This window comes from Necator americanus, chromosome II (assembly GCF_031761385.1).
Source record: "Necator americanus strain Aroian chromosome II, whole genome shotgun sequence".
Classification (NCBI taxonomy): Eukaryota; Metazoa; Nematoda; class Chromadorea; order Rhabditida; family Ancylostomatidae; genus Necator; species Necator americanus.
The window spans coordinates 36,466,537-36,482,952 of NC_087372.1; the positions used below are offsets into that span (position 1 = coordinate 36,466,537).

A 16,416-nucleotide genomic window follows, 5' to 3' on the forward strand; every position below is an offset into this window, starting at 1 on the left:
CAAAATAGGCGTATAAAGCCATTTCGTCTTCGATATTTGTTGAGATTTAATGGTCCAACGATTGAAACCATTACGATAAATCCTTCTAAGTTCTTTAACCAGTTAGTTAGTTAAGCAGTTGTATCTTGAAAAGTGCCCAATACGCTCATTTACCTGTAAGAACGAGAGTTTTCTTAAGAGTTTAGAAGTTAGAACTTAAGAGATCTCCATACCGCCCATGTAGAACTGGTTGCACACGATTTTGCAAGCGATTTAAAGTTTTATAGTACATTATACTTAAGTAGGGCTAAAAAATACACTTAAAGGCTTTTTGTAACGCATTTTCATGCCAATAAGGGGAAATTGAGCATAGCTTACAGTACGGTCAAAGCGACATGAAGTACGGTATGGTTGCACCAGCAGGTCGCGTTTCGCTTGGCAATTTGCCAAACTTCGAAAAGATATATTGGCCGGTGGCTTTCGTCCGCCCTTTGGTTGTCTTCATCCTTTTTGCTTTTTCTCTGATTTTTTCGTCTTTTATGTTTCTTTTTTCGTATTTTTGCTATGTTTGTTGTATTTGTTTTTGCTGTAGAAGATCTATATTGTATCGTATTGTAATATATTGTTCTTAAGCCATTGTATAGTTTTCATTCATGTGTTTATTTACATGTTAATGTTATTTTTATGTTTGTAAGCGCAAACAATAATATGAGGAGCGAACTGGTTGCTATAACAAAGCCAGGTCTAGCGGATGTGGCGCAGTTGGCAAGAAGTTCGACCGCAATCGTTCGGGCGATGGTTCAAAACCGCACCAGGACAGTCAAGTCTCTGTTCCCGCCGGAACTCATTGAGTTGGTGCCAGATTTACCCGGGAGGATGGAAATATTGATTCCGTACACAAACTGGCCCAGCGGGCATTTGTATGGAGCATGCTATTGTTTATAAACCTGATTTTGAATAGAAGTCGAATATGTTGGTGCACCTGAAGCCGATTTATAATCTTTATAAACATTATTCTTTATAATCATTCTTCATTTATCTCTTATAAATTACAAATCATACTATAATTTATAATTTATAGTATGATTTATAATTTATAAGAGTTTATCCTTGAATATCCTCAGTTATCCTCAGTTTATTCTCAGACGATCTAGGTAAGACCACCATTTATACATGCATAATAAATTTAAAACAATCTCAAAAATTGAGCAAGTAAACCAGCAGCCGAACATTGTTTTCATTTACGGACCGCCTCCTATTAATCACTCCAGACATTCCATTACAGCAAGATCGCCGTCGATGAATAAAAGAGCCGAAGTATAAATGAAGACGTGCAGAGAGCACCAAGAATGAAGAGACGTAGACTTGTGCCCGCGATGGGAAAAAATCCCGAGAATAAACGCGCAAAGCTTTAGGAAAGAAGACAAGTATGCACTCAAACGCAAAAAAAAAAAAAAAAAACGTTTAGCATAGAGATGACCTTTTTTCGAGAAATGCAACATGGTGCTTGCCCTAAATTTTATAACAAAGAAGCAGTCGAAGACTTATCTACTTCAGTGAGGGAAATTCTTTTTCTTTATTTTTTCTTACTTCCTCTTTTGAGGTCATGTAAATTAGAAGAACAATCAGGAAAATGCATATATTTCGTTAAATTATCCTTGACACTACTTTGAAAATTGTTTTGAAAGTTGAAAATTCCCTGATTTCTTGAAAATTTCTAGCCACACGAAGACCTCAGTTAATTTTTCCCAGAAAAAATATATTAGATCTCCTCTCACAAAAGGCATTTTCAAAAACAGTCATAACTTTGTGCTTACGACCAGTCAAGGGCTGAAATCATAATTCTGGGAAAATAAAGTGGTTTGAACAAAGTGTAAAGTAAAATAAAAAAGAGGACCAACAAGGGTCCTGTTCAAAGCAGTATTTTCGACCACTACAGGTAGAAAGCAGAGAAAACAATGTTATTTATTTTCAATACGAATAAATTAACCATAGAGCCTTATGACAACTAACAACTTGAAGGGAGAAAAGGAAGAAGTAAGAAGAATGGTGAGCGCTTCATGACTTCTAGGAGCTAACATGATTTACTGCAATTTTCGATAAAGAACCGAGTCCGCATAGTGTTCATACAGATCGAAACTGTAACTGTGGTCGGGTCAAATCGACATGAAGCACGGACAGTTGCGTAAGCCGCTGCGCTCGAAGGGATACGGTAGAAACAGCGGTTGGAATCGAGATGGGACCATAACGAACTGCAGAGACGGGTGGCGGTAGGATCCCTACACGATCCCAACCGCTACGCTACCGCGCCGCTTCGAGCGCAGCTGCTTACGCAGCTGTTCGTGTTTCATGTCGTTTTGAACCAACTATGATTATTGTAGAGGCAAGGATTCATGGGTTCATGGGTTGAGGGGAAGGATTCATGCCAAGGTTTATAGATCTTCTAAATGATCTCCGATACAATTTCATATTTTTAGGTTAGAAGTGGAAGAATTGGCGCTTAGGACCTAGATGATACATAGCTGATTTACATACGTCGCCATCTATTCGTGCACTTTATCATGCTTCGCTAAGGTGTTAAGGCCAAGGCAGTTAAGCGCTAAACATTCTTAGATAGAATGTCATCTGCTTTTCACGTCATTTCTGTTCAATTATAAAAGTTATTGTAGAAAAACCTTAGCAAACAGCTTGAACTGATGAACGAAACAACCAAGAGCATTGAGCATTACAGACTTTGATTTCGATTGAGAACCGAAACCGATTTTTCCCCGTTATTTCGCACTGTTGAGTTGTCACTTGTAGGTATTACGGGAACTGTCTACTGTAAACAATTTGCATCGTCTTGACAGGCGAAAAAAAAAGGTAAAGAGAGTCATTTAGGGCATCAAACGTGAGGATAACTTCTACTGACAGGCAGGCCTCATCCTTGGTGACACCTCTAAAAAGCCAGGATCGCATGCGAGAATGAACGTCCTATTCTCACGGCACGAAATACTCGCAAGACTGCAAACGTACCAGTAGAATGCCCCATTTGAACTTAAAGGATTTCCCCACAAAGACACATTAGAGACTATCATGCACACCAGTTTCCTAGTTTATGGTTTAGAGACGATCCATGACTTGATATGGATTTCCGATAGTCAAAGACTATACGGGATAGCAGATTGCAGAAACGGGTGGGATCCCGCTCATTTTTTTTCCTAATCGCCGTAGAAAAAACGGCCCGGAAGATGCGGCTTCGAGCGTTCCGGGGTGCTATACGGAATCACACTCTTCCCCACAGTATACGATCCCGTATAGGCATTACCCACCTGAAACCCACCCCAGATTCGTGGGGTGATGTATTTAAGCGACAACAGAAAGATTACGAATACTTCAGTGAAAAAAAATAACAACAACACCTGAATTCAAAAATCTCGACCAACTCACCAACAAACCATCGTCGATCTCTATGGAAAATCTCGAAAGGGGTCACAAAAAGCTTTACGAAGATAACAACAAAAAATTTTGAAAGCAGGAAGCCCGTGAAAACCAGTTTTCATGGGCATAACAACCACTAAATAAAATAATATTTATGAAACACTCCCTTTAAAAGAAAACGTAAAACATCTCCGTATTCATTAAAACGTTCTATTGTACAGTGATTAGTTTGAAGAAAAAAAAACGATCATGCAAGATTAACTGCTAGATTTGCGGCAATACCTCCTGCCTTTCCTGATTTTCTTGTAGCGCTTGTGCTTCCTGAAAAGACAAACAGATCTTGGGTTAGGTCATCAAGTGTAGTAAGAAAAAAGTTCACAATCTTAATAAAGGTAGAAAAACTAGAATTTTTTAAAAAGAAATCTAGAACTTGAGAGAATTTTGAAGTTAAAAACACCTACTTCTTGTTCAGTATTGCTAAATTCCTTGCTGATTTCCGATTTAACGTTTCACTCTAAATTTTCTAAAAATAACGATGCAGCAAACAGTTAGTTTTCGATGAGTTTTTCTACCTCGATTTCATTTTCGTATTCTTCGCTGTCGCAATCAAAGGCAATTCTGTAGTAATCGGGTTTCATGGGGAGCAACCCCTTTTCCTGAAAGTAGTGTGAAAAAATAGAATGCGATCTGCTGCAGAACTCATTAATTAATCTCCTCTCCTCGGGGAAAACTAATCAGTTACGCAGAGAAATTGGCCACATATTATAATATAGTCGTTAATTTCATTTCTTGAACACAAAAACACGAGCCAGAGAGATGCTGTGGCTCCCTCTCCAATTTTTTAAAATGTTTTCCTGATAAACATCCACCATGTTTCCTATGGAATCGGAAACATGACCTAACGAATTCGGTGTTTGTTAAGTTTTTGAAATAAAGAGCATTCCAAAAAAGAAAGAATTCTTAATACAATGTAAATGTAAAAGTAATCCCTCACCTTGTAAAGGAACTTTTGAGCTGTGGGTGAGAAAGGAGTGCTAGAGGAGGTAGGCCTGGCGAACGGCGAAGCAGCAGAGAAAATGTGTCGATAAGGAGGAGATATCTTAAAGAAACACAATTAACCATATCTAAAATGAGCTCTACGCATGCTCCGCTCTTTCCAATCAAGACAGCGCTGCGCATAGACCTCAAATCAAAGTAAATGATCCGCTCATGTCTCTTTTTGATCAGCTATTATTATTTACGGAAAATGTTTCATCCTATTTCGCTCACTTCGCCTTTCAACGCATTCGCCTTCAAAGCCTCAACTCGACGATGTGCAATTGGTTTCTGAGGGAGTCGCTCGAACTCGTTGACCCATTCGAAGTCTGTAAAAGGCGTAATAACACTACAAACAAGTTGACAATTAATTACTGATGTAAAACTTCGGAAATCGAAAGCACTGAGGATATATTCAGCAAAACATTGATTTGTCTGGAAAGAATACCAGGCTCCGCAAAGGTGAACTCGTCTTTTTGCTCGTTCGGAAACATTTCTTCAGCTGGGCGCTGCTGAAATTGTGAAGATTATATTTTAATTATCTTCTTTTCTACATCTTTTCCCCTGAATTATGACTTACTATTGGTTGAGCAGTGGGCTTAAGACTCTCCAGTTTTCGCTCCATAAACATGACGTCATTCCTCCTAAATGCATCCAGAACTTCATCAATTTCTCTGAAATAGACCGGATCATTTTCGGCAAGGTCTAATAGTATTCTAATATCTCAAACAGGCAGGACCAGACCAAGTGAAAAACTAGAGTGAATTTTCTAAGCATTTAAAAATAGACTCTCTAAAAAAAAGTGCAATGACTTACCTCTGCACAGAAACATTGTGCGCATATGTGTCCTCCCCAAAAACTCGAGAAGAAGAGGGCACGGCCTGTAGCCAACAATATGACAACGATGTTCAATCTTAGTGCTCGGAAAGATAAGAAGATATTCGCATACCGTAGAAGATCCTTCCAAAGGCGGTGTCTCGTCCACCTGGTCTTGGTCTATATAAATATCAACCTGGGAATGAGTGAATGGAGTTGGTGTTTTCCTAGAAGAAACATCACAGAAAAACCTACGGCGAACAGATGAAACTACTCTCCAAGTTAACAGTGCAGTTCTCAAAGAGAAACAGCAGAAAAAGAGTCCTCAGACAGTCTCTGCATTATCTATCTCGTCCAAGAGCGAACGTTTGAACCGTGTTGCTAGCGGCGGTGCATGGATCTGAGGTTGTAATACTGTTTTAAAGGCAGTCGTGAAGATAGGTAACCTTCAGTGGTAAGAACCAAACATTTGAATTACAAAAGAAAGACTCCACTGGCCTTTCATTCCTATTTTTGATTAGTTCAAATGTTTCAGGGTATATCGTAGGAGGACAGTCATCTTCACGATTGCCTTCAGAACAGTACCGCAACGTCCTATCCGTGCGCAATTGCTAACGTTTAAATTGTTTAAATTCACATCTCATCTTCCCAGAGCTACGACAGTAATGTAGGAAACCAACATTGCTAAAAAAAAATGCACGGAACCTCTCCTACTATCTCAATTGACAATGAACAACTACAGTGCACTCCTTCAATCCTACAACTTTATCTCCAGTGAATCAAGCGTAGCAACGTACCTGCCTGGCGAGTCTTCATCTTCTAAGCAGAATCTGTTCTCAGTTGAATCCTGTGGCTTGTGAGATCTTGGGGTGTGATCGTCATTAATTGGGTTAATTTCGACAACCTCGAAATTTCTATAGTTATCATTCGAACACGTTAATGTGCCAATCTTGAAATATACAAAAATTGCTGTTCATTCCTTGACAGTCACCACGCATCGCCAAGTATTTACTTGATTCGAATATTCGAAACTATAAAAAAAAGTGTTCGAATAGATGCAGAGTGCGCGATCGATATTGACTATATTCGAATATCGCGAACGTTTTCTTTTACTCAAAACAATTATTGCGTCCGACCTGCACCATGTATCGCCACGAAGCGTGCTTGCATTTGTACTATAAGCGAGTGTCATTTTCAATTTTTTTAAATTAAGCGCAAAAGATTCATTCTTCTTTTGTTCACTTGGTACGTGGTGACATTTGACAAATGCCAACGAAAGAACCACAACCGAACTACACACCGCATATAGAAAAACCACAATGGGATAGGAAATTGTTCTCACCTCGCTTAATTGCGACTCGTCAGCGATTACTGAAATTGAAGCCGACAAGGGCGATTTGCTAAATTAATATTAATTGAGTTAATTCGATAGTTTTTATAAAATTCATGTCCAGAGACTAGAAATCTGGACAAAAATACAGAAAGTAAGAATGAAATAGAATTGAAGACATGGTGATTATGTATGGTCGAGTCAAAACGAGGTGAAGCTAGGTGCAATTGCGTAAGCAGAAGCGCTCGCAGTGTGACCCTCGGTAACTGAGACTAGATTGCGGAGATGAGCATATAACTCAGATCAGATTGCGGATGTATCCAACCACGTTACTTCACTTCCTTTTGATTCAACAATTCGCCTTGACTGCATACTAATCATATCGGTCAGAATTGAAATCAGGTCCCGGTACCTGTGTTGCATCGGACGACCGCAGCGCTTTACTAACAGCTCTGTAAATATGACCGGATTTTGTCTGTCTGTCGCACGTCTCTAGGCTCGAGAACGAGCCACGGCCGCGTTGGTGGCGTCCGGCGTGCGCGGTGGTTTTCCGATGGGCAATGAGTAACGTATAGTAGGGTCGAAACGACATGAAGCACGTGTGCAATTGCGTACGCGGCTTCTCGAGGCGCTTCGGTTGAGCGTAGCGGACAGGAGCGTACTGGAACCCTTGCTGGCACCACCCATCGCAGCTGTTTGCGACGGTCCCACTTCGGTCCCTCCAAGCTGCTGCCTCCATCGTGCCGTTTCGAGCGCGTACGCAAATGCACCGCAACTACACTCTTGATTCATGTCGTTTTGACCCGACTATAACAATAAGATCACAACTATGCCAATTAATTTGATTAAAAAAAAATCAACCCCAACTTGGAATAAGGACTGCTGATGCTTCTAGCAGCGCTTAAGAAGCACTGCTCTAGATAAAATCATTAACAACTGAATCTCATTTTTGATGAAAAGAATCAGGCTAACTTCGACATCGAAACAGAACAGAAACCCTACCAACACATAAAAGAACTCACTCTGCAGCTCGTGAATCCTCCAGTTTATCACCATCGAAATAAAGTGATGTATCATTCCTTGCGCTCAAAGCATTGATCCCTGATGTCTGAGTCACGAAAGTCTCATGCGCCTGAAGAGGAGAAGTTTGCCATGAGGTTACTTCACTTCACTATGTTTCTCACTATCTCTGTGTAGTGGTTCAAAAGGTTAACCATGCCTGAAATCAAAGCGCCTATTTAAGAAATTCAGCCTACGTTGGGGTTGCAATTAGATTTGGACATATTACGAAAGATGGTCAAGTCCATCTTTTTCCACGCTTTACCCCCTACATAAAGTCAGAAACGTCCTTGATCATTTGCTTCTAGGTCCCATATAATTGGATCTAAACGACCTGAAGCTCGCTGCAGTTGCGTAGGTTGGTGCGCTCGAAGCGGCGCAGAGAGCGTTGCGGTTGGTGTCGAGGTCAGTGTCCCTCGCTGGCACCTCTAATAGCTGCAAGTCCGAGCCTCAGGATTCAGGAGCGAAACTAACGATGGTCCCACCTCAACGAAGCCACTAATTCAACCGCTCTACTACGAGCGCAGCCTCTTACGCACCTGCACCGAGCTTCAGGTTGTATTGATCCGACTATAACAGAAGTAATTCATTGAAAGAGCGATTTCCTATGGATAATCAATGCCGTTCCAACCTGTACAGTGGTCGTAAGGACGAAAAAACAGGATTCGGAGGACGGACGCGAAAGGAGCTCTACGGTTTCTCGCTGGGACCCAGTCGAGGCGACGATGCGAATGTAACTGAGGGAGCAGATTTTAGCAACTGCGTGAGTCGTTTCGCTTACAAAAACGGTAGCAAGATCTACGCAGGGCTTATATCTTGGTTCGCATGGAACAGTTCATGTACCAAAAAATAAGTTCTTTTAGTGCTCATAAATTGAGAAGGGCTTGCATTACCTCGAAGGCAGACGCATCCACTGTGTCGTCTGGCAGCGTAATTGTAGCGTCTTCTCTTAGTATATATTCACGTCTTCCTGTTATCTGTAAGAACTGCTCTTAATTTCCTTCATAAGATCTGTTTAGGTATAATGGTTAGGATATCATATGGCGACGATTTCTACGTTGTACAAGAACCTCAAGGAGCATAACTGGAATGGGCACAACGAAAATTGAAAGTACCAGTGGTATCTCAGCGCTGGCACTAATCAAGACAAATGGTTTCGAACAAATTGGGTAAGGTAATTAATATCGTTTTTTAAACTTGCTTGGCTGGAAAACAAGGAATTATAGACCCTTGGTTAAACCGAATATATATTCGGGTAAAAACGACATGAAGCACGGTACAGTTGCGTAAGAGGCTGGGCTCCAAGCTACACGATGGAGAAATCGGTTGGAATCGAGGTGGGACCATCGCGAACTGCAGCGACGAGAGGTGCTAGCGTGGGTCCCTGCTCGATCATGACTTCGGATGCGATGACTTACGCAACTGCACGTGATTCATGCCGTTTTGACCCCACTATAAGTCGTTTGAATAAACTTTGAGTGATATTCTCTTTCCTCTCCGAGAGCTCATTGACTTATGTTGTTCGGAAATTCAAAAGAAAAACGTCAGAGTTGACCGGGAAACTCGGGGATTCGTGGGGTCATTTACGGTGAAGAGTTAATCTTTAAATTCCGAGAACTTGGATTTTTGGTAAACAAGAGCTTTTGACGCTCATTTTGTTGAACAAGAAAATCGTGGAATTGTTGGGGAAAATCGGGTACAGTTTGCTTTTGAAAGTGAGGGAACTGGGATTTACTGTTGGAAGTTGAGCAAAAGCGTCGGGATGAATTAATCATGATAAATCTCCCATCTCTTCACTTGTAACGCTAACGGTTGGATTATAGTTAAAAATACCATAAATCTTCTAAGAACTTTATTTCAGGGAAAATCTTAATCTACAACGAAGACTTTGTGGGTAAAGTGTCGTGGGGGAGGGCACGCGGGGCCCTAATGCCTAAGCATTAGTTTTAGAGGATCTATGACATGTAAACTTAAATTATTAAGAGAAAAAAGTAAGTTAGAGCTTCGGGAAATAAGGGCGCCACTGAGCAGCAGCAAATTCCCTATTCGGTTCGTATTATATGTATTGTTTCATATTATGTATTTTATAAATTGTGTACATTCCTACTATATGTGTTATATCATACTTTACTATTCTTCTTCTTCTTCTATTGTAGTATGATAACATATAAACGCATTATAACATTTTCTCAGAATAATCTACAGGATAGGAAATTAACAGATGAAAATTAGCTTTCCAGAACATTCTACTGATTAAGCGGTTATAAACTCACCAAACGTTTCAGTTCTCTGAGAAAACGAAGCACAGTCGTCATGATGTACTGCCAGAAGGATCCGTACAGAGAGCATAGGTAGTTGCCCATGTCACTTCTATCTATTGCATGCAATTAGATCAAAATTGATTCGTGAGGCGAAGTGCACCGCAGTCGATGAGATCGGATAGTTCTTCCAGATGTTTGTTACAGTTGCTGAACCAAATGACCACTATGACGGCGGTTACAGAGATGTCGAAGACAGCTAATCTCATGAAACCCTACGCATGGAAGGTTTTTCATGGATCTCCAGTGGTGAGTTTCGATTCGACCTACAGTGCAATCCATTTCGAGCGCCAAAAACGTTTTCACAATGTTGGACCAACGGTGTTTACCGCTCTTTCGTCCTTTATTCTCGTTTGAAATCCATCCGCTTGCAAATGTGCTGCTCCTATCGTGAAGGTTTTAGTGACTGCTAAATCATGAATCGTAACAATCATACAATTTTGGAATTTCACAGCTGTTTCGAGTGAATAAACAGCAATTCATGATGGCATTGTATGACATCAAATGCAACTTTTAAATTCATTTATTGTGTCATTGTCATGATTTCTTCACACGAACATCATGAAGTCTAGGATGAGGCCAAAAACTTCATGAGAAATTCGTTTCCGGGATGTAGACATGAATAATTGATGGATTTGCATAGCTCTCTCATTTTGAAGGCAGTGTTCGAGAATATCTTCGATGTTTGGTTCTCCTAACTACTAAGTAGGGCAGAAAACGTTGTTGACAAATGTTACAGCGAAATCAATAAGTATCTTTCACAAATACAGAAGTCGGAAATATGGTGCAATGAAGTTAAAGCGTAGTTTTAACTGATTTCCTTGAGCTGTAGCCAAGATTGGTATCGATCTTTATTAAACAGCGGCTAACGTTTCGGCGATATCGCCTTCGTCAGAGCCTGGAAAACTCAAAGCCATTAGTGACCTATCCCCTCAAGCGCCTCATCACCCTACAGAAAGCACCCAAACGGTAAGCAAACTCAAACAGCAACACATAGGCTAGTACTTACCTCATTAGCTAGACTTGTTAACTCAGCAGACCACCACGTACCACAACTACGAGTCACAAGGGTTTTTATATAGGGACCTCACGGCCAGCCCCGTAGATCAGAACCCGCATAAGTCTTGATACGGGGATAACTCGTTTGTGATCGCAATGCACTCATCCTTCTTGTTCATTTTTGGACTTTTGGCGGTTATCCAAAAGGCCTCTAGCGTTCTGCGTGCTGTGATTTCGGACTCGTAGGATAATATACGAACTTCTACCTCTACTTCGGAGTTTGGATGACATATTCTACGGTGTGCTCCAAGTGGGGTGAAGGTTTTTGATTTTGCGAGTCCGTCTAGATGCTCCTTGACCCTAATACACAATGGGCGTCCCGTTTCCCCTGTGTATTAGGGTCAAGGAGCATCTAGACGGACTCGCAAAATCAAAAACCTTCACCCCACTTGGAGCACACCGTAGAATATGTCATCCAAACTCCGAAGTAGAGGTAGAAGTTCGTGTATTATCCTACGAGTCCGAAATCACAGCACGCAGAACGCTAGAGGCCTTTTGGATAACCGCCAAAAGTCCAAAAATGAACAAGAAGGATGAGTGCATTGCGATCACAAACGAGTTATCCCCGTATCAAGACTTATGCGGGTTCTGATCTACGGGGCGGGCCGTGAGGTCCCTATATAAAAACCCTTGTGACTCGTAGTTGTGGTACGTGGTGGTCTGCTGAGTTAACAAGTCTAGCTAATGAGGTAAGTACTAGCCTATGTGTTGCTGTTTGAGTTTGCTTACCGTTTGGGTGCTTTCTGTAGGGTGATGAGGGGCTTGAGGGGATAGGTCACTAATGGCTTTGAGTTTTCCAGGCTCTGACGAAGGCGATATCGCCGAAACGTTAGCCGCTGTTTAATAAAGATCGATACCAATCTTGGCTACAGCTCAAGGAAATCAGTTAAAACTACGTTTCAACATGCCGAGATTCAAAGACAGTCGAACATGGGCAATACGAAGTTAAAGCGGTTTGTTTTCTCATATGCGCTTGAAGAGTTGTTGTTTTGAAGCTGATTTCATTATTAGTGTACTTCTCGCGCTTTCATTTCATCACTCATATAAGTGTAAAGAGTTGCCTCGTCGAGCAAACTGATCTGTTTGATGCTGCTGGTTCATTTGATTCCAACATTTGTAAGAAGTGTTCCAAGTTTCTTATGTGACACTTACACACTCTTATTCGACTCTTACTTACTAGTGGGAAGAACTCAATGAAGAAAATTTTTCGAACGCTGTTTTCAAAGGGACAACCTGAGAAATGCTCCTATTGCGCTCCGAATTGTAATTGCTGATGTATCTGGTGCGTGGCGCTGATCTCTTTTATGTTGCTCTCATCCCGTTACCTGTGAGATGATTTTAAATTATGATTTATTTTCTTCCTTTCTTTTTCTTCTAGTGATCGTTCTTTCCATGGTGTCCCTTTCATCGTACGCCCCATTGAGAACATAGCGTACAGTCGCAACGCGTTTCATCCTGGGACTGTGGTGCACGCCGTTCGACATTGTTCCATTGGGATGTATTAATGTCGCTTTGCATTTTTACTCTTTGATTGCACTAGACGGTTGTTTGTTTTTTTTTTTGTTACTGTATGCTGTTGTTTTTTCAACAGTAGAACTTGAGAGCAACACACCTTTTACAATCGAAATAAAATCCTTTATTTGGAATTCAGTAGTTTTTTTGTGTCCTTTTTCCTTCGTGTGACAGTTTTGATTTTCTTCAGGACTCTCCTTTTCGAATTTCTTGTGTGAAATGTCTTCGACCGTACAAGTTTTCGTCGTCGACTCCTTTCCGCTAAAATAAAAGAGTGATGATGGATGTAATTTGTAACTGTCACTTATCCAGTAGATGTACTGTGCTGCGTACAGTTCATACTAACGTTTTTGTCCGGTGCATTTGCGTAGTTTTTGTGGGTGTTTCTCGGTTCATCATCAGGTATAGTAGGACTGTAGGACCATAAAAGGAAATGAAGTTTGGTGCAATTGTGTAAGCGGCTGCGTTCGAAGCGATGCGATGGAGCGTAGCGGTTATGTTCAAGGTGGACCCTTGTTAGGACTTTTCATCGCAGCAGTTCGCGATGGTCCTACCTCGAATCCTACCGCTATGTCCACCGCGCCGCTTCAAGCACAGCCCCTTACGCAACTGCACCGTGCTTCATGTCGCTTTGACCCGACTACATCAGGAAAACTCGTTCCAACTTTGTTGTGTCAGTCGGTGTGGTTGCATTTTTCCTGGGCTTCAATACAAGGAAATGAGAGACAATGAAACGAGTAAGGTACTGTACGCTATAGGTTGTTCTAAGCTCTAAGCAACTCAATACGTGACTGTTGCGACCATTTTTCCTCTCCAGTTAATAAACTATATGGGCGACCAGTTAATAAACTATATGGGCGGGTGTAGCACTGTTTGCGAGAGGTTCCGGTTCACGATCAATCGGAGATTCGAATCTGTCCTAAATGTGCCAATCAAGCCTTTCATCCTTCCGGGCGGTCGATAAATTGGTTGTCTAGAGGGACCAGACTTGTCTGGAAGGATAAAAACCCTGACTTGACAGATTAGCTAACCCCCGCAAGTCACCGTGTAGTGTAATTAACCGCTCGTAAACCTCAAATAATTCTTAATTGAAGTGAACGTGGTAGCCATCCCGAGCTGATTGATTAACGTCAGACACTTTATCCGCTTTATTCTTTAATAATTTCCGTAATAGGAAAACAGGAAAAAATGGAAGGAAACATACCTGTTTTCGTTGTCCCGGATACAACTTGTAGTGGTAAGGGTTCAGGTTTTTTCTAAATACTATTGAGGTTATCCTCTACTGACAAAACAGAAATCTAATGAGTCAGACATTCCGAAAAGTCTTATTCACTAAATATCTTGTCAACAGAGTAGCGGGTTTTTTTTTAAATGTATTTGATATTACTACTTATATACTTATATTTATGTACTGTTTGTTTTGCATCGTCTGGTGTATTCGTGCGTATAGTAAGGTCAAAACGAAATGAAGCACGTCGCAGTTGCGCAAGCGGGTGTGCTCGAAACGGTGCAGTGCAGCGTAGCGGTTAAGATCGAGTGGGGACCCATACTAGCGTCTCTCATCACTGCAGCTCGCATTAGTAGCACCTCTATCCCAGCCATTATCTCCGCTGCTTTGCTTGGAGTGCAGTCACTCACACAATTGCACCGTGCTCGATGTCGTTTTGACCCCGACTATAAGTTTGAGTGCAGTTAGAAAACTTCTTTAAAATTTCTAGTATCTATTTATGTATTTGTTTTTCTCTTTCTGTTTAGGTAATAGTAGAAAAATAGAAATAACACCTACATATAAAAATATAAAATAAAATGTATAAAATAAAACATACCTCTGGAATTTCAAAGGTCATGATAGGCGGATAGCATTTGCCTGAAAAGTAATACGTGGGAGAATCTACTGCAAAACTGTGCAACACTGGCATATACTACTCAAAATTCACGAAGGTGAACTGGTTGATGGTTTGCGGATCGAAATAAGTTGTTCACTGACTTTCGTTTCCATCGCTGGGACCTTCAACTAAGATGGGACACTGACCAATGTTTCATATTTGTTGAAGGTCCGAGGGTGTTTTATCCCCTCTAACCACGAAATACGCTGTAAAATAATGCGTGCAGCCTATGTCAGGGAGTCCCTGCTCCATTGGTTGTGCATCGCGGTCCAGCTCATGAACGTAACCACGGCTTCACATGTACTACTATGGTGGTGACACTGCGAAGACTAAGGAAGCAGAACCCTCAGCGATTGTAGGTTTGAGCTTTATTCCATGACATTCTACATCTGTTGGTTGTTTGCGACAGGAGTGGTGAAAGGTCCCGACACGATCTTTCTGAGCGAAATCCACAGTCAACACAGGTCTAGCGTGGGTACCGATAAAATGAGCGCATTGATGTAATCTGTTCAAAACCTCGTGAAGCTCGGTGCAGTAGCGTAAGCAGGGCGATAGAGCTAGCGGTTGGGATCGCTGTGAGACCCTCGTAAACTGAGGCGATTAGTTTTGCCAGGAAGATCCCTCTCGATCCTCACCGCTGCACTCTACCGCAACGCTTCGAGCGCAGCCGCCTGCGCAGCGGCACCGAACTTCAGGTCGTTTTGACATCTTTTTCCTCTTTTTTAAGTGTACATCGTGGACCGCCAGTTTGTTTTTCTCCAATGGGACGTTATTTTTCGTTTTCTCTTTTTTTGCCTATGCTCAGATACGTTGGGCGGGTGTAGCGCAGTGGGTACGAGGTTCCGCTGTCTAAACGATCGATCAGAGGTTTGAATCCGCCCTAATGCTCATCAAGCCTTTCATCCCTCCGAGGTCGATAGATTGGTGTCAGGCTTGTCTTGGAGGATAAAAACACTGACTTGACACATCGGCTAGCCCCCGCAAGTCATTGTATGGACCAGTTTACACGTTGGTAATCCTCAAGCGATTCTGAATTGGAGTGAACGTGGTGGCGAAGGTCCCAAGCGGATTGATTAACGCCAGACACTTTATCCTTTGTCCTTTACACCCAGATTCAGCGTCGAAATCCCCAACGGTTCCCTTCGTTCTTTGTGCACATATTTTGGTAGAAGCCATCCACGGTAATTGTTTCCACCAGCGTGAAATGACATAGTATAGTTATAGTAACTGACATCAAACGTAGGCAATAGATTGGGCGGGTATAGTAGGCTCTAAATGCGTGCCTCAACGAATAGCACATTTCTCGTTCGAGTGTGATTGAATGCTGTCAGCACAAGCAATTTCTCACGTTAAACGCCGACACGGAGGAAATCACAATGGGACCAGCTATTAACTGGAGAGGCTGTAGGAAATAAATCGAATTCCACCATACATAATCGAATTCTCTTATTTTTAATTGATTCTAATATATAATTACTACCAGTTCATCAGTGTAGCGATGGTTCATCTGTTCATAGTTAGAATTATAAACTTACTCTCTGGTTCTTCCTCGGACAGCACGACCCTGAAATTGAGACATTGATTCACATATACGGTAAGAACAAAATGACCTGAATCGTTGTGCAAATGCTGCTTAGACGGATGCGCTCGTGGTGGGACCCTCGGCAATTCCAGTCTAAGTGCAGTGATAAAGGAGGTCCCACTTCGAATACAGCCAGCTAACGCAGTTTCACCAGGTTTCAGGTCTTTTTAAACCAAATGTAGACGCCAATATTGATGTTTGCTCGGACGATCGCGATGCGGGTTCAGGTAGGGCCATTTAGAGGATAGAGCGAGAGTATGTTTGTGTCAGCACATGAATTACAGCCGATGCGTCGCGGTTGTTCGAGTCAACACAAGTAAGAACGTTCATAGCATTAATATTAGTGGAATATTTAGGAACTACGAGTAAAACTTACGCGAGTAGAAGTGATATAAGAGTTAGAATATAAATCAGCTCCAT

At 41.6% G+C, this 16,416-nt stretch overlaps 3 protein-coding genes across 4 annotated transcripts; 1 reads left to right on the top strand and 2 right to left on the bottom strand.

The window, feature by feature from the left end:
* Positions 1-3,656: 3,656 nt before the first annotated feature.
* RB195_020577 (uncharacterized protein) lies at positions 3,657-10,002 on the bottom strand (the record flags this gene model as incomplete). 2 transcript variants are annotated; one of them, XM_064188938.1, is made up of 14 exons in its annotated part: positions 3,657-3,720; positions 3,861-3,913; positions 3,972-4,055; positions 4,394-4,498; positions 4,669-4,763; positions 4,883-4,946; positions 5,015-5,108; positions 5,251-5,315; positions 5,384-5,477; positions 6,048-6,154; positions 6,593-6,650; positions 7,603-7,712; positions 8,533-8,616; positions 9,913-10,002. In XM_064188938.1, 14 exons carry the CDS (start codon positions 10,000-10,002, stop codon positions 3,657-3,659), a joined length of 1,167 nt encoding a protein of 388 aa, XP_064044818.1. The 2 variants fall into 2 exon arrangements, with proteins under 2 accessions (XP_064044818.1, XP_064044819.1); XM_064188937.1 differs by lacking the exons at positions 8,533-8,616; positions 9,913-10,002 and adding an exon at positions 7,765-7,797 and having other exon boundaries at positions 6,048-6,199.
* On the top strand, positions 8,247-12,521 carry RB195_020578 (uncharacterized protein; the record flags this gene model as incomplete). Its single annotated transcript, XM_064188939.1, has 6 exons — positions 8,247-8,402; positions 8,672-8,808; positions 9,925-9,990; positions 10,092-10,206; positions 11,866-11,969; positions 12,395-12,521. The coding sequence occupies 6 exons, from the start codon at positions 8,247-8,249 to the stop codon at positions 12,519-12,521; spliced, it is 705 nt and encodes a 234-aa protein (XP_064044820.1).
* Positions 12,522-12,652: 131 nt separating this feature from the next.
* Positions 12,653-16,416, bottom strand: RB195_020579 (uncharacterized protein; the record flags this gene model as incomplete). The annotated part of the gene is made up of 5 exons (XM_064188940.1): positions 12,653-12,789; positions 13,733-13,784; positions 14,355-14,395; positions 15,950-15,978; positions 16,373-16,416. 5 exons carry the CDS (start codon positions 16,414-16,416, stop codon positions 12,653-12,655), a joined length of 303 nt encoding a protein of 100 aa, XP_064044821.1.